Source organism: Sorex araneus, chromosome 8 (genome assembly GCF_027595985.1).
Source record: "Sorex araneus isolate mSorAra2 chromosome 8, mSorAra2.pri, whole genome shotgun sequence".
Lineage (NCBI taxonomy): Eukaryota > Metazoa > Chordata > Mammalia > Eulipotyphla > Soricidae > Sorex > Sorex araneus.
The window spans coordinates 25,773,671-25,797,267 of NC_073309.1; the positions used below are offsets into that span (position 1 = coordinate 25,773,671).

At 48.1% G+C, this 23,597-nt stretch overlaps 1 protein-coding gene across 1 annotated transcript in view; it reads right to left on the reverse strand.

The window, feature by feature from the left end:
- Positions 1 to 997: 997 nt before the first annotated feature.
- FTO (FTO alpha-ketoglutarate dependent dioxygenase) overlaps positions 998 to 23,597 on the reverse strand; it is a 441,299-nt gene continuing 418,699 nt past the window's right edge. Inside the window, exon 9 of the mRNA XM_055145006.1 lies at positions 998 to 9,259. Within this exon, the coding sequence (XP_055000981.1) occupies positions 9,106 to 9,259 (154 nt within the window). The 3' untranslated portion in view covers positions 998 to 9,105. The remainder of the gene's footprint in view (positions 9,260 to 23,597) is intronic.

The following is a 23,597-nucleotide window of genomic DNA, read 5'->3' on the forward strand; positions in this document are numbered from 1 at the left end:
GGCATGAGAAGCATCTCTGTTCTGCCTCAGGCGAGAGGGGAGCACGAATTGTTTCACCTGTCTGCAGGGCCGTTCAACCAGGTAGCCTGGTAGGTAGAACAGATGTCTGAACCCGCCTCTGGGTGGGGATTCACCCAGTCTCTTGTCCTCTCACTACTTCTCTTGGGCTTCTTTATTCAGGACTAGCTTGAGGGTTTGCCCTCCCCACCCCTCAGGACCCTGGAATCCTGTTGCTCTGATATGCCTTTGTCCACCTGTCTTTGAGGACAGTGGTTTGGGCATGTGCTTTGGGTTGGGATGACATAGTACAAGGTGCCCTCGTTGTTTATACGCAACCTTCTGCCTTCTAGTCCTGTTGACCATCTATAGTTATCACCTATCACAGGTGATGACAGCAGTCCTCTGAGCCAGGCCAGGGCTGAGGAAACCTTTTCTAGAAAAGATGGGAAATATTTCCAGCGGCTGAATTTTGCCATGGGTATGCCAAGTTGCTAATATGGAAGCAAATGAGGGCTGTATTCTGGTGAAATTTTATTTTACAGAAACACAGATTGGGGGGGGGTGTGGGTTCACATTTGCTGATGTCTGTTCTAGGTATTACTGTTGTGTCTTTTGCTTGAGTTGTTAGTTTTGAAATATCAAATCTGAATCACTATTATTATTTTTGTTTTGTTTGTTTGGGGTCACACCCAAAAATACTCAGGGCTTATTCCTGGCTCTGTGCCTAGGGATTACTCCCGGAGAGACTTGGGGGTTGAAACTGGGTCATTCTCAGGGAACCCATATGTGATACCAAGAATGAAACATTTAGTCTTTAGTATACAAGATAAGAGCCTTCCCCCCTGTACTATCTCTCTGGGTTGGGGGTCCTTAGGAGGGGGAGGCGGCACTTATGGTGTTGGCTGTCATGTTAGGATGATGTGCAGGAGAAACCATTGATAGCATCATAAACCACAGGCTGAAACACATTTAAACATTGATTGTTTAAATCAATGGATTGATTTAAAAAGAAATACATTTTATTTGTATTTGAAACACATTTAAAAAGAAATAAAATGAGCAAGGGGCTACTGAGAAAGGAAAAGATGGTGAAGAGCAGGATTTTGAAGGTGGGGTCTGGCATTAAGACAACAGCAACCAGTGTTTTTCAGAAGTATCTGTTTGACCAAGGCCTGCAAGAGGCAACTCTTCCAAGTACTGGCATTCTGGTACCTAAAGTTGGGCCTGGCCATGCAGTGGTAGCCAGCACCCTCACCTGGCTATTCCAGTGGACCTTCACCTTGTCAAGCTATGCCCTGACAGGAACCCCCTGACACATTTCTCTTGCTTTGTGCTGGGCACCGAGTTTTGCTGTCAAATTCACTTCGATTTTGGCCTCAGCTGGGCTTCATGCTTTCAGAAAAATTTCCCCCAGTGCCTCTCACTTGAGGTCCTTGACTGGGATGCCTCTCCCATTCTGCACGCATGGCTCACTTAATGGGCACAAAGAAATGGGAGAAAGCTCGGGAAAGGAAAAAAAAGAAAAAGTCCCATCCAACCCAGTGTAAACCTTGGGAAATCTAACAGGGTCTGCATCTCTTTAAAAATGATACACAGGCTTTTCTGGTAGAAGTGAAACCATGCTTCTCAGAGAGGACTGGAGACAGCAAATGAAGCCTTAGTCATACACAGTTAGTCTCAAACTTATATTGCTGCTCACAGGGAGAAATCAATGTACAGTATATTAAAAACAATCACTGCAGCCCTTAAATGATCCAATAGTTTAGCTTTGAATGCATTCAAGCTAATGGGGGCTTTAATGGCTTCTGACAGATCATTCCATTGATCAAGAGGCATGTATGAAATCCGCTGCCTACTAAACTCTGTTTTGATTTGGAGAAAAGAAAACTGAACGGCCATGGTAAACAGGCCTTGATTGTCCACATGCTCGCTGAGAGCTCGGAGCCTGACCTCGGTGGGGAGGCCCAGTGGCGGGACAACAGGAATCCTCTGTACCTGGCCCGCTTCTTCCCTGGCTCTAATCAAGGCGTAATCAACTGGAAATCTCTTGTCTGCGGTACTGGGGTGGGGTTGGCGGGGGTGGGCTGGGGAGGGGGCAAGGTGAGCAGGGGCCCCCGCTTTCTGTGTTGGGTGAGTTCTGAGCAGTAGCTTTATCTGCTCGGAGGAGCAGACTTGGTCCCTTTTTGGGGGTGCAGGTGGGGGGGACTCGGGGTGGGTGGGTGATCGTCCTTCTTGCTACAAAGTGCAGAGCAAAACCAAAACATCCCCTCCCAACTCCTGATTAGAAAGGTGAACTGGGGTTTGCAGTTGGGGTCTGTGGGCTGCAGTTTGACCAAGGAAGGTGTGAAAGCACACCGCCTGTGCAGCCGTGTGGAATTGCCAAGATTGTTTCCTGGAGGGCTGGACATCTCCCTCTCCCACTCACTCCATTCTCCGCTGCCCCCCCCCCCCCATTACCCTGCTCAGGGTGCATGGGGCCCAGGACATCTGAAAAGTTTGGCAGTTGCGTTATTTTTCCAGATTGCTTTGCTGCTGCAGGAGGCCCTGACACGGCTGCTCGTGGTAGCCTCAAAAGGGTGTGTGCAAGCCCCCCTTCTCTGGGGCCCACCTGGCCTGAGCGGAATTGGCACCCTGCGTGTGTGCTCTCCCACTCTGCGCCCACATCACACCAGCTCTGCCATGACAGACCAGCCAGCCTGGCCTTGGACAGACCTGGGACTTCAGCAGCTGCATCTGGGTGAGCAGCCGGCTACACAAGGCAGGAAGAGGGGCAGATCTTCCGGGAGGGTCTGGATGCAGCGGACAGATGCTCTCTGAGCCGGGGAACCAGGAAGAGTGAGCTGGGCAGCTGTGGTGTGGACACCACGAACAGCATGGCGTTCTGTGGTCTCTATTGGATCCTGAACACCCAGCGAGAGGGCAGTCACCAGCTGCAAGGGTGATTGGCCAACGGGTGATTGGCCAACAGACAGGAGTCGGCTCCGTGCCTGCAGGGTCCAGAAACACTATGTTGTCCTGTATTTCCTGGAGGCTGGCCTTGACCTCATGGTCTCCATCCATGGGGCACGGAGCTGTCCCAGGCCAGCACTGACCATCGCTCAGCTGCAGGTTGCCCGCACTTAGCAGATTGAAAACAATGGGGGCAAGGCGCGTGCTAGGAGCACTTCATTTGTATGGGTGCCATGTTTAGTCAGTGACTTTTGTAAAATTGATGAATCTGCTCTAAAGGCAAGTGCAGACAGGCAAACAGATCTGTATCTGCTGTTATCCATTTAGCTTGACACACATGTGCAGAGGAACTATTTTACCTCGATTCTTTTAGGACTGATGAAAAGTAAATGCAAGCAAAGTCATGAACTGCATCATTGGAAAAGAATCACCGAATCTAATACTGGGAGTTAATTAATGCTTCCCTCCCCTTGAAATAGACTGACCCTGGTACTTAGACATTCAGAGTCAATAAACAATTGTTGTACACAGATCATCCATTAAAAGGTGACAGGAAGAATTTTTTTTTAAGCAAATCTAAAATTGCAATGGGTGACCTAATCCCACTGCAGTAATGGGAGTACTAAAGAATCATTTTTCATAGTATCTATTTATAAAAACTCCCACATCATCTGCCTAGGGAAAAAAAAACAGAAGCTGTGTGGAGTAAATGAGATAGTATGGGCTGGTAACATATTATTCTGGTGCTAAGTACCAGACATGATGTGAATCACTTAGCACACAGGATCTCGTCGAGAGAACGGTCCAATGATTAGGCATTAGTCACATCCTGGTTATATAAACAAAGATGGGAGCACAGAGAGGTCAAGTGATTTTCCCACATCACAGAGCTACAACCATTATTGCAGGAAGCTGGGATAATAAGCATCAGTGCTGAGGCCTGTGTCTGCCAGGCACAGCGTGCTGGGGACAGATTCTGTGCACATGAACTCATGAACTCTGGTGTGGTAGATACAGTGCCATCACCTCCTCTTTGCAGGCAAGAAAACAGAGGTTTGACAGGAACAAGATTCAAATGCAGGAAGTCTGTAGACACTTCGAAACCAAAAGATTCTGAAGATCAATGCTGACAGGATAGATTGGTCGACTGATAGGTATAGATGGTTGAATAGGTGGATAGATGTGTGAAAGGATGGATGGATGTTTGAGTGAGTGGGCAGATAGATGGATGGATGGATGGATGGACCAATGGATGGATGGGTAGATGAATGGATGAACAAAAAGTTGGATGGATGGATGGATGGATGGATGAACAGATGGACAGAAGGATGGCTGGTTGGCTGGCTGGATTGGGTGAGCAGGTGACTGGATGGCTAAGTGGGGGGTAGAGAGACAGATAGAATGAGGGTGCAGAGGACTAGGTTTCCAGTGTATGTTTGGGCATGATGTTTGGAATGCAGGCTTGCCTCCAGAGGGTCCCCAGGGAATAGGGAGTTGGACTGGTGCTGAGACAAGGTAGGCATCGGGATGAAGGACGATGACAGTGTTGTCCAGGATCCAGGGGGCCCTGGGCACTCCCTCTTTCTCCGTGTTGGTGAGAAAGGAGACCCAGACCCTTCAGCCACTGCCTGCAGCCCCCAGCAGGCTCAGCACTCTCAGAGTCTCCGAGTTGAGTGAGGGGCAGGTGTGCATCTTCCCTGTCCACCCCGAGACCTGCCTCCCAGGCAGGGTGCGGCCAGAGGCCCGGCAGGAGGGCAGTGCTGGGCTCCTCTGCTCTCCCCGGCCCAGCCGCGCTTCTTTCAGCCACGAAGCTTCCCCTGCAGCCGCAATCATGACTGCACTCCTGGGCCTTCCCTCCCCCTTTATGGTTGTCAAATTGATTTCACCACTGCGATACCTATGGCTCCCAATGAAACTTAATTAAAAATACCATTTAATCACAAAGTAACAAAGGCAAACTGAATAAACGGCATTACCACTTCAGCGCATTTTAATCCACACGGCTCCACTCCTTCCCAATCTGTTTGGATGAGAATTGCCTTTTTAAATAAGAATCCCCCCTGTCTTCCCCTTGCGCTTGCCTCTGACAGATCTCCAAAATAAACAGTATTTAGCATGGCACGGATCCAAATGTATGCAATTCGCCCAGTGGTAAAATCAGCCTTAACTAGAGCAGGGAAGGCGGGGGGGCGAGGCGGTGGGGGGAAGTTGCATTCGAAAACATCTTCCCTTCGGAAGACACTGAAACCCTCTCCTGGATGTGGGGTATCATTAGAGTGGGTCCGTGGAATCTCATTTGGGCAGCCCCTGAGTTTAGTCAGTGACAGGTTTAGCAGCTTTTACGACTAAAACAGTGTCACAAGCAATGCCGCGACTCTGCTGCTTTCTGTGTCACAGGATCCAGACAGGCGACTTCGGGAACCAGGAGGGCGGACACGGCCTTGGCATGTGGGTGCTGTTCAGAGTACCCTCAGAACAGCGGCTGCTGGCCCGGGGCTAGGGGACCCATCCCAGACTGGCGGCATGTGCCTTGGGGTGTGCCTCTGTATATGAGCCTAGTGGCCAGACTGACCAGCTGAAGTCCAAGACTCTCCCCACCAGATGGCCCCTTCAGGTACTCCTGGAGCACTGGAAAGAGAATACCATCTGTCCGGCTCCCAGCTCCCCCATTTCTCCTGCTTCTCTGCTTTGGCCACAGTGACGACCCTTGTCCACTCTGAACCTGCCGTAGAAGCGCTTTCCTGCCTCCAGGACCAGGACCTCTGCTGTTCCCTTCCCTGAAACGCTTCCCTGTCACCCCCTCCCTGAGCTCCTCCTCTCGGCCCTCCCCCTTTAGCACAGGGCTTTCTTTTGGGCCTGAACCACCTCCTGGAAACCTCTGATCAATTTTCTTTGCTGGTATGTGGCAAGTTTCTTATCTCCTTGAGGTAAATTTTGGTTGGGGGCCCAGGGTTGGCCCCCCAATGTCTGATGGGGGTGGGGAGAGCTGTCCCGGGAGTCAGGGCTCCCCTCAATGCTGCCCTGTGTGAGGTGCTGGGGGAGGGGGCATGCAGGAAGTCCTAGTCTGAACACTTTTTTGAAAGCTAGCTGGAGCCTGGAAGAAGGCCCCCAACCACAGACTTGGGAATAGGGGGCCTGAGTCTCCATTTTCAGGTAAGTCTTTTTAAAAAATTTTAAATTTTTAAAATTTTCTTTCCCCCACCCCCCTGTGGTAATGTATTTTGGAGTTTATATGGAATAGGTAAACTTTACATGCATATATTTTCCCCTTGTACTTTATGTAAACACTGTGGGTTACAAAGTCGTTCATGATGATTTGTTACATTCAATGTTCCAACATCAATCCCACCACCGTTACACCTTTCCTCTATCAGATAACTCTCTCACCCTGAAGCGACCAAATCTAAGCTGAGTGGTCACCAGGACCCCTCCCCCACATTTTACTCCCCTTCCTTCCACCCACCAGAAAACCGCCCCCCCCCCCCCCGGGAGATTGTGTCACCCTCAAACACATCATGTCCTGCTCCTTAAAAGCTACCCTTTCTCCAGAGACACCAGGACCCCATCTTCCAGGTTTTCACTACTAAGGCCATGGGGTGGGCGGGAGGCGGGGGTCCAACCCAGGTTGTCCCTACCAGGCTCCCCTGGTGGGAGGATTTGGGGCATACCTCGGCCCAAACCCCACTTGGGCCCATGGCACAGGCCCAGCCTGGGTATGAGAAGGAAAAAGCAACATCCTGGTGGGGACTCCGTGCGTCCTGGAGTGAGTTTATTGTTTGTGAGTGAGGAATACACACGTGACATGCTGACATAAGCAGGCCAGGAGTAAACGACACACTGGGCATTAAGATTTAGTCTACTTTAAAACAAGCAGGGTATTTGTGTGTGTGCATGTGTGCGTGTGTGTGTGCGTGTGTGTGCGTGTGTGTTCGCTTGCATGTGTGCGCGTGCGAGCGCGCGCGCGCGTGTGTGTGTGTGTGTGTGTGTGTGTGTGTGTGTGAGTGTGAAGGCGTGAGGGCTTGTGCTCACATAGGAGCGCGGAGATGCCGCACAGCTGGTGGCAAGCTGGGCTCTGCCAGATGTTCCGAACTGAGTGAACGCAGCCCGGGGAAAGGGGGTGCTGCAGAGCGAGCTCTCTCACCTGTGGGACGGAAAGGCACCAGCGAGGGAGCAACAGAGGACCACGGGCAACATCATAGGAGAACTCATCCACACAAGTGAGCCCCGGAGGTTGGGAGGGAGGGGTGTTGGGGTTCTGAAGCGGGAGCAGGTATGTTGGCTATGGGTGAGGTTTGGAATTATATGCATGAAAAAGCATTGTAAACTACTGAATCTCAACAATTTTTTTTTTTTTGAGGGGTGAGGGGTTTAGGTCCTATCTGGCAGTGTTCAGGACTTACTCTTCGCTCTACATTCAGGGATCACTCCTGGAAGACTTACGGGGGACCATCTAGGGTCCTGGGGATTGAACCCAGGTGGGCAACGTGCAAGGCAAATGCCCTACCTGTTGCATTATTGCTCTGGCCCTTAAAAAAGTAAAAATTTTTTAAAAATTTTAAACAGAACACACACTTTCTTGTTGTACCCGAACCCTCCCCCCCCCCAATTGATCACACTAATACCTGATGAAATGCAGCCAAGAAGGAACATCAAGGGGTTAAATAAAACCCAAGCCAAAAGGCCTGAGAGTACCCACGTGTGACATCTCTTGGGCCACCCGCGCCTGACCTGTTGGGTCTCTCATTCTCATGGCCTCATTTTCAATTCAGGAGGCAGCTGAAGCTCAAGGATGTCAAGAATTCATCCATGTTCAATGGCGCTGGAGTCCCAAGAGGATAAAGAGTGGCCTCTGAACCCAAGAGACCCTCTTGAGAGGTTCTCAGTTCTCAGTGTGCCTCTCTGAGGTCCTAAAAGCTCCTTAGCTACTAAACTGCTGGGAACTGCAGCTTTTGGAGGCGGTGGCAGGGCGGGGACGGGGCTGACTAGTCACATCACACCACAGGTCAGACCTGAGAGGGCTCAGGGATGGCACCACCAGACCAGAAAGGCCTGACCAGGGGAGGGGGAGGGGAGGAAATATGTACCAAGGCGCCATGTATGGGTACATGATACTAATCTTGAGCGTTGGGTACCGTTCTGACCTGTACCTACATTATTTCATGTAACTTCACCTTCTAAGCGGCTGCCCTCTGCACCCTCATGCAACGGATGAGAAAAGTGAAGCCCAGTGGCCTACTGGAAGCCACAAAGCTGCTGGAAATTTCGGTCCAGGCACCTAAGGCCTGAGCCCAGGGCTTCACTCCTCCAGAGCATCTCTCCATGGACCTGGTGTCAACAAGATGTGGCCCAGAGGCTCTTCAAGCCTCAGTTCCACTTGCTGTTGGATACACGTGGAGGAACTGAAAGGGACAACAAATGAGTCTTCTCTCCTGAGCGTCATTTCTTTGGAAATTTTCTTTCTCCTGTGTGTGTGCGGGTGGGGTGTGTGTGTGTAGCAGTTACGGAGAATCTCCTACTTATAAACATTCCACGGGAAGTGTGATCTGACGTGACTTTCTGCAGAGATGAAATGTTCCCTATCTGAGCTGACCAAGACGGGAGCGAGCCACGTGGGGGATAATAAGCACCTGCGACTTGGCTAGCGCAAATGAGGAGCTGGATTTTCAATCACAACTGCATGGGAGTTTAACGGGAAAGAGCCACATCTAGCTAGCGGCTGCCATACTGGACAAGACAGCCTCTACGGGGATGGTGAGGAGAAATGGAGGGTGACCATTTCTAAGCTCAGCCACCCTCTAGGGAGTCATAGCAAGGCTTGGGAAGGAGAAAAGTTAGGTAGAAATGCCAAAGACCCAGCACTCTTGTTGCCTTGGCCCTTGGGGACCAAATTGTTCACATCAGAAGATCCCAGTGAGGAAGAATTTTGAGGTAAGGGGAGCTTGTTGCTTCAGACCAGATCAGATTCGAATATTGCACCATTTTCAAACTTTTTTTTTTGGTATTCATGAGCCCTATTTCCTAGTAGGTTCCAGCTGGAACCCGGTGCTACAATCTACAGTCTAAGTCTATCCATAGCGCCCTTGCCCAAGCCATGGCCGGAGGAGGGAAATCCCACATTTCTTTTCTCCACCTCCCACCCAAGACTCTGTGTTTCTTCTAGGACTTTCCTTCCAGAAGCAGGTCTTTGAGTTCTGAAATCGTGTCTGTGAGGTCGAAGGGCAGAGGCATAGAAGGATCATCCTTCTCCCAATAGGGCCGGCATTCTGGCTTCTGGTCCGCGGGGAGAGTTCGAGCAATTCTGGACTGGCACCTGGGAGGAAAAGGAAGAAGGGGCAATCAATCCACAGGAGGAAATTCCCAGATGACCCCAACACACGAGCTCCCGGGGATGACCAGGCTGCGTGCTCCAACAGACCATCTCCTGTGGCAGTGGGGAGAACGTGAAGAATGAGCCCACTGGGCAGAAAGGGAGGCTATATCAGAAGGGCTGTTCTTTATGATGCTGGCACTTTTTTTTTTTCCCCCTTCCAATTCCCAGATTTGTGTTATCTGCAGTGGCTTTGTGGAAGCCAATCATCAGGGAAATTCAGTTACTCTGCCTTTAAAATGGTGAATTATTTTTTCATTATCTCAACTGTTATTTAAAGTGTGATTAAGCCATTATCAGATTTAAATGTTTGTGGGATTTCAATGTATTACTAGATTACTGGGAAAGATTAAATTGAATTTACTGCATTAAAACGTCCGAGAATAGATTAAACAATATTACAGACCAGGATTGACTTTGGAGATCCCAGAGATTTACAAGTGTCCCAGCTTGCTGGGCTCAGGAAAAAAGGCACTCCAAGGAGAGCGTGGTTTATAAAGATATATGCAAATAGAGGTTAATAATCATTTCCACTGATGAAGAGGTGGGGAAAACTTCCACAAAATTAAATTAAGAGGCTAGCAAGAGTTACTCCCTAAGGAAAACACTTAAATCACGGTTTTTATTAAATGGATTATTCATCAATAGTAGAGAAATTAATTATCATCATATGCAGCTAAACGAGAGCCGTGCATTAAAAAAAAAAAAAAAGAAAGTTATTTGGGCGACATCCTCCTACCCTGGCAGGCTTCCCCCTCCCAGAAAGCTGCTAATTTAGCATTGGTCGGGAGAACTCCATGGCTTTAGTTCTGTTTATCTGAAAAAGTGGGAGGCCCGGAGTGAAGGGAATGTCAGTTGGAACTAGGAAGGAATCCTTGCTCTACAGCTTGGAGCACAGGGCAGTGAAAGCTTGTACACCAGAAAGGCTCTACTGAGTGAGTATGGAATAGCAACACGGGACCTCCTCCCAGTGTATAATTCCTGTCCCCCATGCATGGGTACTATGCTGGGCTCTTCATCCCTAGCAGACACGTGCATGGTCACTTCTGCTTTCTCTGACCCCTCCCCTTTGTCTGGCCCCACTCCCTGCACCTGGCTCCTCCTCTTTTACCCAGCCCCTCCCCCTGTATCTAGCTCCTCCCCTTTGCCTGGCCCCACCCCTGCACTGGCTCCTCCCCTTTGTCTGGCCCCACCCCCTGCACCTGGCTCCTACTCTTGTGCCCAGCCCCCACCTGCATCTAGCTCCTCCCCTTGTGCCTGGCCCTGCACCCCCCGCCTGGCTCCTCCCCCAAGCATAGGTTCTTCCCCCTGTGCATGGCCCCTCCACCATACATGAAGAGTTCCTGTGCATTGGGTCCTCCTCCACTCCCCTCGCGCAAAGGGTCCTCCCCTCTTCCTGACTCCCACCTCTATGCATGGATCCCCTCCTGTGTGTATGGCTCCTCCTGTCCATTTGCTATGATCCTTCCCTGTCCCTGCACCCTCCCCACACCCTTACCCCCCTTTCTGTGCTGGGCTCGGTCCCCACCGTGCAAGGGTCCTTTCCTACTCAAGTGTCTCCCGGCCCTGCCTTCCCGCTGTGCAGGCTTCTCTAAATCAACTGAAAGTGGTTGTGCCCCCCATCTATCTTCAGCGTACGACTCCAAAGAGATTCTTGAAAGTGGGCTATCTGGCCCCGTTTCCAAGCTGGATGGTGAGAAGGGTCCTAACTAAAAGACATCATCTTCTCTGGGGAATTATTAATGGTTAGGGGACCCCTGCGGGAAAACATACTTCAACTTTACACCTATTTTCTCCTGTGGCTAATTGCCACACCGGCATCCTCGGCACTCAATCCGCAGTACATTACACATAACATTCCAATATATCTTCAGCCCTCCGCATCAGGCCCTGATAATAGCGTCTGTTAACATGCACTAAGTACTATTATGGAGCACATCACTTCATAAATAATAAGATTAGCTGACCTCAGGGCCCCAAGAAGAGTAATGTGTTTAAATGTTCTCATTATTTATTTAAAACAAGAATTAAAGCAACAGAAGCTGCTTTTGACAATCCTCTTAGCATAAATATTAAACTATTTGCACTGATAACCCCCCCTCACAAGCACCGGAGAGGGGAGACTGCGTGGCAGGGACTACTTAAGAATAGGTGGTGGGGACCCTGTGGCCGGCAGTCATGGTTAGGAGGATGCAGCACTAGCTCTAGAACAGTCTCTAAATCACATGATTGGGATGGGGCGGGGGGAGAATTAATTAATATTCAAGAGAAGCTGCAACTAATTACCAAGGAACTTTGCAAAGCACTTTCAACTGTGCACGCTCTCTCTCCCTCTCTCACTCGCTCTCTCTCTCACTCTCTCTCCTCTCTCTCTCTCTCTCTCAGCCTTGTATCGGAGAGTGACGCTCAATTTACTAGGTAGGGAAAGTTATTCCAAATTGCGCCTCTCGGTCTCGCGGCGGATAAATGATCTGTGCGCACATTATTCCACTTGGCAGATTAAAGGGCTGTGATAAGTGTCGATCCACCTCGAGTATCATAAGGTTTGTAAAAAAAAAAAAAGTCAATAGAGGTGCTTTTTCACCTGTCAGGGGGGTGCGCCCCTCATGTGGAGCAAGTGTGAGAAATTATAAAACCTGCGTGGTGGGCGCACGCCGAGCCCACTAGATTGTTAGAGGGTGCAGCTGCCTCGGGGATGGCTCTGCCACAGTCCTGCTCACGGGAGGGGCAGCTGCGGTGGGAAGCAGCCCCGTCCCTGCAGGACCCTCGAGGCTGGGGCAGGCCGGTGTTGCCTGAGACCGTTACTGCTCCAGCCCATGCCGCCTGTGGCATGCAGAGTCCCAACTGGCACCAACGCAGGCCCAGCAGAATACCTGCTGCTTGAAGGATTGGCAAGAAAGGACGGTCACTACCCCCCGCCCCTGCCACTTAGACTGTCTGGTTCGGCAGGCAGGGGGAGTCAGGCTTTGGGACTCTCTGATGGTGGGCTCAGAAATTTCTGGAAGGTGCATCTCCCCTCCCCTCCACCCCAGAGAGGCGCTGGAAACAGAGAGGTGACGAGACTGTTCTCTGGATGGTCCTGAGCTGCTTCCCCGGGGCGTGACACCGGGGCCGGCATCCGGGCCACTCTGAGCCTTCACTCCCTGGACTAAGGGGGGATGATACCGACGATGAGCACCAAAGGACCTTCCTCTTGGAGCTCTTGTGTGGACGGAGGACAGGGATTAATCCCAGGGACGTGTTTAGACCGTGCCTGGCACCTGCGAAGCTCGATGAGATGAAATGTCCCCATGACTGTCATTAATTACACTTGGACGATGAGGGACGGAGGGGAGGTGTCTGTCATCCCTGGGACCCTCCCCTGCCTTCCCGCTCACCGAGTGGGTGGCCTCTGGCCCGGCTTTCTCTAGGGGAAGGCTCTGGAGACGGGAGCAGCTCTCTCTGGCTCGAATCAGGTCGAGCCTGCGGCTGAATCCTCTCACAATGTGACATTCCAGGAGGCTGAGGCTGATGCATTCAAGCTGCTGTGACTTCCCAGTGACAGGAGAAAATGTTCCGATTCAGAAAGACTCAGCAGTTGTTCCCGAAGACCCAGAATTAATAAAAGGCACTGTCGTCGGCTTTTCTAAGCGTGGCTGTTTTAGACTGATTTGACATTGATGGGAAATAAAGCGGGTTCGTTTCTCGGCGCACAGACTCAACGGTCCTTGGCGGAGGAAAGGGGCCCCGGGTTGTCTTAAGAACGTTGGAGGAATACTGACGGTGGTGAACACTGGTTGTTCTCTGACTCCTAAGAAGATTCTAGTGCAGGCGGGGGGGGGGGGGGGGAGGAGGGGGAGGGGGCGGGGAACCCTGGTGTTCAGCTGCATGGTTGGGTGGGACCATCACCGCTAGGGAAGAGCAGTGACTCACTTGCCCTAATCAGCTCATCCCACACTCCCAGCCCCAGGGAAGGACTACAACCCAAATGCTGGGGAGTGGGCGTGAGAGAGAATAAATCAGGCGCTGGATGGATGTGAGCAGTCATGTCTGAGTATCTGGATCAGGACCGGCACGTTTAGACCTTCTCAGTCATGAGCTGCCACTGGTTAAGGTGTCACTGGTTAAGACAGCAAGAGTCTTGGCTGACAGGGCAGTCAGGATCCTCTCCACATGATGCCTTTTGTAACATCTCAGGCCAGGCTCTTGTCTGCTGGGGGGATGCTCATGGTCCCCTTCCTAGCCTGGACGCTGCTGTTGGCACGGTGTGTGCGCAGAGATCATCTGGGCATGAAAGAATCAAACCACTCATTTTGCTTGGGGTGGAAATCATATTCCACATTTTGGGGACTCTTTCTACCCCCACATAAGGAACTGCTATACCCATGTCAGCCACATTGACCTCTGGATGAAAATAAGCCAATTTTAATGGTTGGGGCTAGATGGGGCTGGAGCAATAGCGCAGCAGGTAGGGCATTCGTCTTGCATGTGGCTGACCCGGGTTCAATTCCTCTGCCCCTCTTCGAGAGCCTGGCAAGCTACCGAGAGTATCTCACCCGTATGGCAGAGCCTGGCAAGCTCCCCGTGGCGTATTCGATCTGCCAAAAACAGTAACAACAAGTCTCACCATGGAGACGTTACTGGTGCCCGCTGGAACAAACCGATGAGCAATGGGATGACAGTGACAGTGACAGGGGCTGGATGATATTTCTAAATAAAAGTTGAAAACATGCCCTGAGCTCAGTGTGCCCAGCGATAGCAGACTATTCCTGCTGAACCCAGCTAAAGGGTCAGCCTCTCCTTTCAACTCTGCTCCCTCCGCTCTCATCCTAAAGAAACCCCTTGTTTAATTTTGGTTTTTTATTGTCTGTTTGTTTGGGGGCCACATCCAGTGCTCACGGCTTACTCCTGGCTCTGGGCTCAGGAATCACCCCTGGCGGGGGCTCAGGAGTATTGGGGAGAGAACCCAGGTTGGCCCCGTGCTGTGCAAGTGCCCCAGCTGTTGTACTCTCTCCCTGGCCCTAGAAAGCCCCTATTGTAAATGCATTTTGATCTAGGAATAAACAAGACACTACTTAAAATAAAAAAAAAAAACGTCCGTTACGGAAGCTGTAAAAATGAAATTAAAGACAATAATATATATTTTATCTCTCTCTCTCTCTCTCTCCCTCCCAAGTTCACTTTATTTCCACTCAAAAGATTCTAAGAGTTCCCTCCCAAAACTCATGCTACTTAAGAATGGTTCTCCATGGATGACCTAATGATGTTTCAGGAAGCAGCTGAAAGGTGCCATCCTGGCTGGCTATGAGCAGATGTCCAGAGGTCCCCGTCTCCCAGAACAGGTGTAACTCAGTCAGGGCGCCCTGACTGATGATTTCCCCCTGGGAAACGCATTTGGATGATCAGGATTGCAGCTACATTAGTGAACATTGGTCACCATGCTAAAATTAACCACTTTACTAAAGTGTGTGTTAATTATGGGTATGCAAGCAGTCAATAAAAGGTTAATGCAAAAGTCAAAGGATAAATTTCTTCCCTTATTGCATCACTTCACAGACTAAATGACTAACATTATACTTTGTGTTTTTAATCAATAGGTTTTACAGTAATGTGCTGGCCATTGATTTAAAAAAAAATATATATATATATATGGTCCTTCTCCTGATCCCTAAATTTTGTAACAAGTAAGGAAGGACAGGTAACACTCCCATTACCCTTGATGAAATGATAAGGAGATATTTCAGGAGAAATGGTTTCTGCTAAAAAATTTATTAGATAAATAAGCTTAAACAAAATAAAAAGAGTTCTCCCCCTGCCCTGGCCCTCCAAAATGAGAATGTAATGGAGAAGTATAACCTACTTCAGGGCTGTTTGGAAGTCAAGAAAGATGACCCGCCAGGAGCAAGTTCCTCAATGGGAAGGAAGAAAGCAACTCCTAATTAAAACAATTGCACTGGGCTCATCATTTCAATGTCCCAGAGAGTTTTAATGAAGAGCACAGTTTTGTTGGATTTTCCCAATAACCCGAGACATGGGAGAGGAAAGGATCAGATCTGTATTTCAAGTGTGGCTGCCTTCCCGAAAGGTTCACCCAATGGTAAGCGGCAGAGCAAGACTGGGCGGATCCTGTACATCAGGCTGGCTGCCCTCTCCACTAGAGTCCATTATGTTTTCCTGGTTTTCCATCTTGGACAGAAAAATGCACCTGGTTCCTGACTACTTAATGATTCTTGCCAAAAAGAAATATTTGCAAGATTGCAAACTGTAGTAGGGGGTAAGAAGGGAGCACAACATTCCACCCCTCTCCCTCAGGTTTTTAGGAGAAATTTTGATTTGTTTTGGGGCCACACGTTAGTGACACTCCAACTCCCAGTTCAGTTTGGTGGGTGCTCAGGGTACCTTGGTGGTGTTGTGCAATGTGAGGAATGAACCTGGGCTTCATGCAAGCAAAGTGCATGTTCTGGTGCACTGAGCTCTCACTCCTAGAAGGAGCAAAAGTAATGACCCTTTCTTCCTTTTCTTAATAATGATGGTGGAGATCTTAGAGCACAGCATCTATCGCCCACAGAAATAAAAGATATGTGCTCATCTTTTAAGAGCATAAACTGGTTCTAATTTTGTTCCTGGAGTGACATTAAGAAAAACTGTTCAACCTTAGTTTACTTGGCTGTTACATGAAATTAATGCTTTTTTCTTTTTGCTTCACTGGACTATGTGAAAAGAAAATCCAATAACATATATCAAAGCCCTTTAAACTATGTAAAGTATCACACAAATGTCTGTATTCCCCTCAATAATCTGTTCCTAGATGTACACTGGGCCCTATTTTTAAAACACGGCTGATGGTGCAACACTGGTCAGTGGGACGAGGGGGAGGAGAAGGAGGAAAAGAAGGAGGAGGAGGAGGAAGAGGAAGAGGAGGAGGTGAAGGAGGACGAGGAAGAGAAGGAGGAAGAAGAGGAGAAAGAGGAGAAAGAGGAAGAGGAGGAAGAGAAGGAAGATGAGGAGGAGGAGGAGGAGACAACAAGAAATCCCATTCTATAAGATGAGAGAAGCTGATTAGTAACATTTCTAGAAAAATCTACTAACTAAAGAGAACGGTGCTTGTTGTTTGCTGTGTCAGAGTTTTTCTGAGTCTTCAATTTTAATTTTGTTGCTGTTGTTTGTTTGGGGGGGGGGTCACACCTAGTGGTGCTCAGGGCTTACTTCTGGCTCTGCACTCAGGCATTATTCCTGGCAGGGCTTGGAAGACTGTATGGGTGCCAGGGGTTGAACCCAGGATCTCCAGGTGTAAGGCAAGTGCCCTACCTGCTGTACAATGAACGGCTCCAGCCTTGGACCGTCAATTTAGAATGAGGAGCTGACGGTGGGTCTGTGAATGCCAAACAGCAGTCTGAGGGCACTGGCCACATCAGAACGCATGTCTTCACACAACTTTGCCAGCCACCCTCACTCCTGTAGACAACACCGTGGAGCACATCAGATCCACAGGTAATCTGCAGAGCCCAGCTGCCCGCACCAGCAGCGAAACATCAGGATAAAATGAGAGAAGGGGCAACAAGCTCTCAGGGACCTTATACTTTGGAGATGGGCCTGAAGGTCTCAGTTCTCAGTTTCTCCAGATCCATGGGGGTCCCACCAGCAATATGCACAGTGAGCCCTGGGTCTACTGGAGGGGGAGGTGTATGAAAAGGAGGGTGGTTGATCAGGGATGGAGACAGGTATATATTGGTGATACAGAATGTGGTATTGGAATTCTGTACATGAGAGTCACTGTTAATAGTATTGTAAAAAATATTAATTAAAAATACATATTAAAAAATCAAATAGCAAGGAAACTACTAGTAATCCAGACATCGCTGGTGAAGGGACTGGCATTATTGGCCCACTGTACAGTTGGAAAATTACAAATAATTTTATAACTTTGTCATTCACAGTGATCCTAAAAAGAATTTAAAAAAATAAACCTAAACACAAAGAAAGAAAAGGAAAACAGGAAAAAAAACCCATAAAAATCACCTTGAATCTCACCATCCTAAAATAATCACCAATAAAATAGTTTTATATAAAAATAAATCCCAGAAAGAATTCTGTAAACAGTTTAGTGGACTTTTCCTGCCCAACCTGGACTCTCAAGGTATCTATTGCATTTTGCTTTTTCCTTACATCAGAGACGACCCCACTGGCCTATTCTTCACGGCCTTGCTATGCTTTGATCCAAAGACTGTCTCCATCAGCAGGGAGAAGAGGAAGCAGTGTGGTTGATAACCGGCTTGCCCTGGACACTCCAAGTCCTTTGAAAAGAGCGGAGTGAGTTAATGAATTTATAATTTGTCTGCTGGGACTTTTTGTCACTGCCACCATGGCACTGTGGACAACGTGCAAACGAATGGGCACCTCTGTCACAGCTATCATAATGGGCCACTCGGACAAAGGCGGTTTCTATAAAATCAGCTAGTTAAATTTGTCTAACTCAGTTTACCTATTGCAGAGCCACGAAGCAAAACCTACTCCTAAATGACTTTCAACAAAGGACACCTTCACTTTCTCTTTGAAAGGCTTTTAACCTCTTGCCTCTGTACCACACGTTAATGTTTCCAGATCAGTAAAGTCAACACACATCAGAGTGAGCCAGAGCCATGGGTCAGCTTTATGGCTTTTTAAGGTGGTGGTGGGGGGGAGAGGGCTGAAGGCTGAAGGCTTGTGGAAGGGCAGGGGGGTGGGAGTGGGGGGGGCGGAGTGTCAATATCTTTTTAGCCGGTAGTATATTTCAACCATGAATTCTTGTGAAGCTAAGCTTGACTTAACTTCTAGTTGTTTAAGCATCTACTTCGGGGCCTCACACTTCAGAGAGGAAGTGAAAAGCCTAACACAAGGGAGTCTATTAATGGGCTTTTAAAGGCCAAATAGTTCCCAAATGCTTTGAGCCCAGGACACTGCCCCCCCCCCCCCACATACCCCCCCACCCCGGCCACCTGGATAATCAGCCATTTTTCAAGAAGTCATTGTTCCACCCAACACAGATAACCCTGCTGCCTGGGTCTTAATCAACCCACCTATTACAGGGAACCGATTCTGCAGGTCCCTTGTTCAACTCGAGGACCGGAGATAGGAACGCTGTACACACGGCTTGCATTTTCCACATTTGTTTCATACACAAAAAAGGTGAGTTCTATATAAACCCGAATTGAGGAGCAAAGTCCCGGGCACCCCTTTAGGACCTCCAAGTGCCCTCTGCTGACCAGGGGTGGAAGAGACCAGGGTAGAAACGGCTTCCTACTGTGTGAGGGGACACTTTTTGCTCAGGGATGGGCTTAAAGACATCACCACCTATTCTTCCCGGGCCTGGTGGAGAATTAGGCCTCTTTTCTTCTACTGCTAATATCTGCTTACTGCTCCTGGGCTTCTTCCCGGCTCATAATGACAGAGGATAATTATACTCTGTCATCCGCACTGCATTTCCAGATCCCTCTGAATCCACCTTCTAAGTTTTTCAGAGGTTTCTGTTGACATGGGAGATAGTAGAGAGAAACTCTATCTTGTGCCAACACTCCTCGAACCACATCGTTGAGACCAAAAGAATAGCAAGAAAGCTAGTCAATACGGTAAATATCTAATAATAAATACCCACTACCAGGCACTCTCTCTGCCTCCTTTTTAAATATTTGACATTAAGGTAGAAACTGAGACCCAGCAAATGAACGAATGTGTCTGATCTTTCTATTGCAAAGAATAGAGTCAGGGCTGGACCAAAACCATTAAAATGCACACCCTCTGTAGAGTTCCAAAAGAACCACGGGCACTGGACAGAAATGTAGTTTTCGAAGGGTACTTAGTCTCAAGTCAGACTCTCCAAAGGGTCCTAGCAATCCATATTTTCACAAGTGAGTTTTGGGATCCAGTCAGTTTGTGCTGGCTTGCCACGAATGCCAAGCTAACTAACGCCAATGCCAACGGCATGCCATAGGCACTGAGGGTGGAGGACGTGTGGGCTTTGTAAGGAACTCATATTAGATTCCTATCCATTCTAGAGGATACCAGACTCAACTTCCTCGGGCCTGTAACCAGGTCTTCTAAGCAGGCAACTGGTGGCTTCCCAAGGTCCATCCAGTAGGTAGAAAAAAAAAAAACAACCAAACTCCTGTAGTCCTTCCCTTACCTCAGGGACTCTGATAGGCCCTTGTAAGCACTTAATATGTGAGACTGCTTGGCCCACCACTGGAGTGTAAACCCAGGAGGTGGAGGGTTGAGAACAATTTTATCCCCAGGTTCATTTGTCGGCCTGTCAGTTACATAATGCCGGTGATGAATGGGCTACCTTGACAGCTGAACATTTAGGAGCTGCTGACCTTTGATCTCTGGTCACATGATAGGGTCACCTGAAACTGGCATGACTTCTACCTGCCGGAGGGGTAACAATATAAAGGTCAAATAGGCTGGGCGATTATATGTATCAAGTCTGAGGCAGCTCGGCTAGGAGCTTTAAGAGAGGCCGGGTTGGGTTCCCTGGCACACAAAGCTATGGAACCATGGCAGAAATGTGCTCAACAAAAGATATACAATTTCAAAGCAGTCTAGAGTAACTTTCCTTGCAAGGGAATAGAATGAACTCATTATTTTTAAAGGGCAACAATGAAAACAAACACTTTGGAAGAAAATATATTCTGCCAGTGACTCTGCCATTGGGAGGGAAAGCATGCAGGCGTATGACTTAATGAGTGATATTAATGCCATACCTGCAACATGGCAGAAGGTCCAATTTGATGCAATTACTGGAACAAAATCCCCACCGGGTAGTATCAGGCCCTCTTTTCAGCCATAGAATACGGTCTCTCTGCTGTCCTCTGTCAGCACAGTGGCCCACAAAGGACCATGATTGACAAAAGATAACCCTTTCCAAATTTCATGGCTTCCCCACTGCTTGAAACTTTAGTCAAGTTTGCATGGGGGGCAGGCTCAAACTTCAGAAAGATTTCAGAATAACTTATGATCAGAAATCCAAGGCGGCTGTGACTCACAGAGGCTCTCTGAATGATAGGAAAAAAAAAAAAAACAACCCTTCCACCAGACATTTCTCCTTGCAGATTTGAAGATTTTTCTGAGTATTTGGTTTAATTCTGTTGATTTGGAATTGGATCATAGCAGCCAAACAGGTAACAAGTACAGCCACGAAGATGAAAAACTAAAAGGCCCACCTCACTGATCTTCAGAATCTAGAAACGTCACAACCATGGAAGAAGGAGCTATTACACAGAAATCTGATGTACATCAAGATCCTATTTTCAAAAATGGATTTTTCCCTGCAAAGTCAAAGACTGACAGACAGACGGCCATTGGTGTCTAATCCACTCGTACTCTTGAGAGATGAGCAAAGCAGAGGACAATGGCTTCCAGAATAAAAGGCCAGCTGTTCGGACTTTGGGAATGCTCATTTAGGTTGTAAGCTGTGAAATAAATTTGAGTTGATGGTTCTCCCATCTGCTCACCTGTCATTCTATTTCCACTGTACTGCCTAACTTTACAAATTCTTCTGTGTAACCCGTTTAATTGGTTTTTGGATGCTGAGAAACATCTCCCAAGTTTATTTCGACCTTATTCAGAACACAAGGCTACAAGGCTACTGGGCCTTCCCCCTCCCCCCTACCCCCTTCTCTTCCTTAAGAATAGTCACTATCAGGGGCTGGAGCCATAGTACAGCAGGTAGGGTGTTTGCCTTGCACGCGGCCAACCCAGGTTCGGTTCCCAGCATCCCATATACTCTCCTGAGCACTGCCAGGAGTGATTTGTGAGTAAATGAATCAGGAGTAACCCCTGTGCATCGCCAGGTGTGACTCAAAAAGCAAAAATAAAAAAAAAATTTTAAAAAAAAGAATAGTCACTATCAGGTCAAGAGAATACTCCGTGTATTGTAACACAAGCCCAATGGTGCGGATGGTTCCAACTCAGACAAAATGGTGCGTCAAATAAGATGTCAATTTATCAAAGATATACCAGTTTCCAGATGGTAGTTTTAGCTCTGAGTAAGAGTCAAAATCCTTATCACAACCCTCAAATCCCTACCCAATCTGCTCTTTTCTTACTCCTGTTTTCCTGGCCTTCTCTCCTCATCTCATTGCTCACTTTGTTCCAGTCATAGTGGTTTATTTGCTCTTCCTTGAAGAAAGGACTGTCACTGTCACTGTCATCCCATTGCTCATCGATTTGCTCGAGCAGGCACCAGTAACATCTCCGTTGTGAGACTTGTTGTTCCTGTTTTTGGCATATCCAATACATCACGGGTAGCTTGCCAGGCTCTGGCATGTGGGCGAGATACTCTCGGTAGCTTGCCGGGCTCTCCGAGAGGGACGGAGGAATCGAGCCCAGGTCGGCTGCATGCAAGTCAGACACCCTACAGCCAAGCATTTTAGTGTCTTCTGATGGTTCTTCTTTCCCAAAGACTTTTTCCCTTAGGACAATGTCATCTTCCTACCCCTCCCTCAATGTCAGCGCTCCCCATCCTTGTCCCTCCTACATACTTTTTCTCCATGATCCTTGCTACCACTTGTGTGTGTGACTTCTGTGTGCTTTGTTCACTGCTATGCCTTCAGCAGAGTTTGGCACTTTCTAACTAAGCTCAAATAAAATGAACAACAAATAAAATTAAATGCACAAAGCAGCTTGCCTATTGGTGATCCCCCGCTAAACAGGAATTAATTCCCTTGCTTAACAATTTTATGCTAATGATAATGAAGTATGAAGCACACTCAATGGAGGAATAAGAGCAGTCTCATTATCCATTGGCAAGGAAGATAGTCTGGGAAGAAGAACACTGGCATGGGAACTCAAGCCCCCATTCTGCCACTACCTCTCTGTGGCCTTGCTCAAAACCTTGACTTAAAAGACTTAATACTGTCCATCATTAGGCAGATCTGTAAAAGAACTTCTGGGTTAGATAATCCCTCAGTTCTTCTCATCTTTACAAAGGGGGATTTTATGTATAACCACTTTGGTTATTTTCCCCATAACTTATCTCATGTGACCCCTGACTACTTGGGTAGGAAAGATAATCAAAAGAGGAGAAAGGAGAGGTTATAGGGATAAAAGGGCTAGAAGGGCCAGTGGGCTAGTAAGCCACACAGCGGGGAATAAAATTCAGGTCATTCGCTAGACCAGAATTTTCCTACTACACCAGATTTCCTCTACTGGTGGACCGGAAGTACTACTACTCGGTGCTTAGAAATTATTTTTGTGCACATTGGCGGTGGGATTGGTGTTGGAACACTGTATGACTGAAACCTAATCACAAAATCTTTGTAACCGTGTCTCATGGTGACTCAATACAAAAGGAAAAGAAAAAGAAAAAAAAAACTATTTTTGTAGTCAAGTTCCTTCAGAGTGTCTGTAGCAATGTCTCCATTTTCCCTATGGCATGACTCCACTCTGGCCAAAAAAATCCAGGGATGCTTGAAGCTTCTGTTTCATCCCAAAATGAGATTCACAAAATCACTGCATTGGCCTATGGATGTTCTAAAGAACAGACCTGTATTTTGGAGCAGCTCTGCAGTGGAAGGGAAACAGTCTAAGCAACTGAGGCATCAGGCCACTGTGCTAACAAGGCCTGTGAACTCTACAGATGTTAGAAATGTCCTCGTCTTAACAATAAAGCACATTTGCATTTTATACCCTTACGAATGAAGTGACAGATTTTTTGCAGCTGTAGCACTGTAGCACCGTCGTCCCATTGTTCATCAATTTGCTCACGCGGGCACAAGTAATGTTTCCATTGTGAGGCTTGTTGTTACTGTTTTTGGCATATCAAATAAACCACGGGTAGCTTGCCAGGCTCTGCTGTGCGGGCGGGATACTCTCCGTAGCTTGCCGGGCTCTCTGAGGGGTACAAAGGAATTGAACCCGGTTTGCCGCATGCAAAGCAAACGCCCTACCTGCTGTGCTATCGCTCCAGTCCTAAAATTTATAAATTAAAACTGTTTCTTTCCATACAAATATCAATACTCCTGGGTTCAGGAGTGACCGAGAAAGATGCCAAGCCAATGTAGCTTACTAAGCCATGGCCTGCTGCTAAAGCTGAGACTTGAGCAGAAAGACAGCGGTTATTTCTGGGTGGCTGTGTGGCTATGGGTTCATTCATTCCACAAATATTTACTAGGATCTAGAGCTACAGTGGTGAGCTAATCAAAGTCCCAGGTTCCATGGCAGTTATATGCTGATGGAGACAATAAACATGTATCACATAAACGGCATTTATCTGCCAGGGAGAGGGATTAGGAACAAGAATGGCTAAAGATGGAAGTTTATTTTTCTT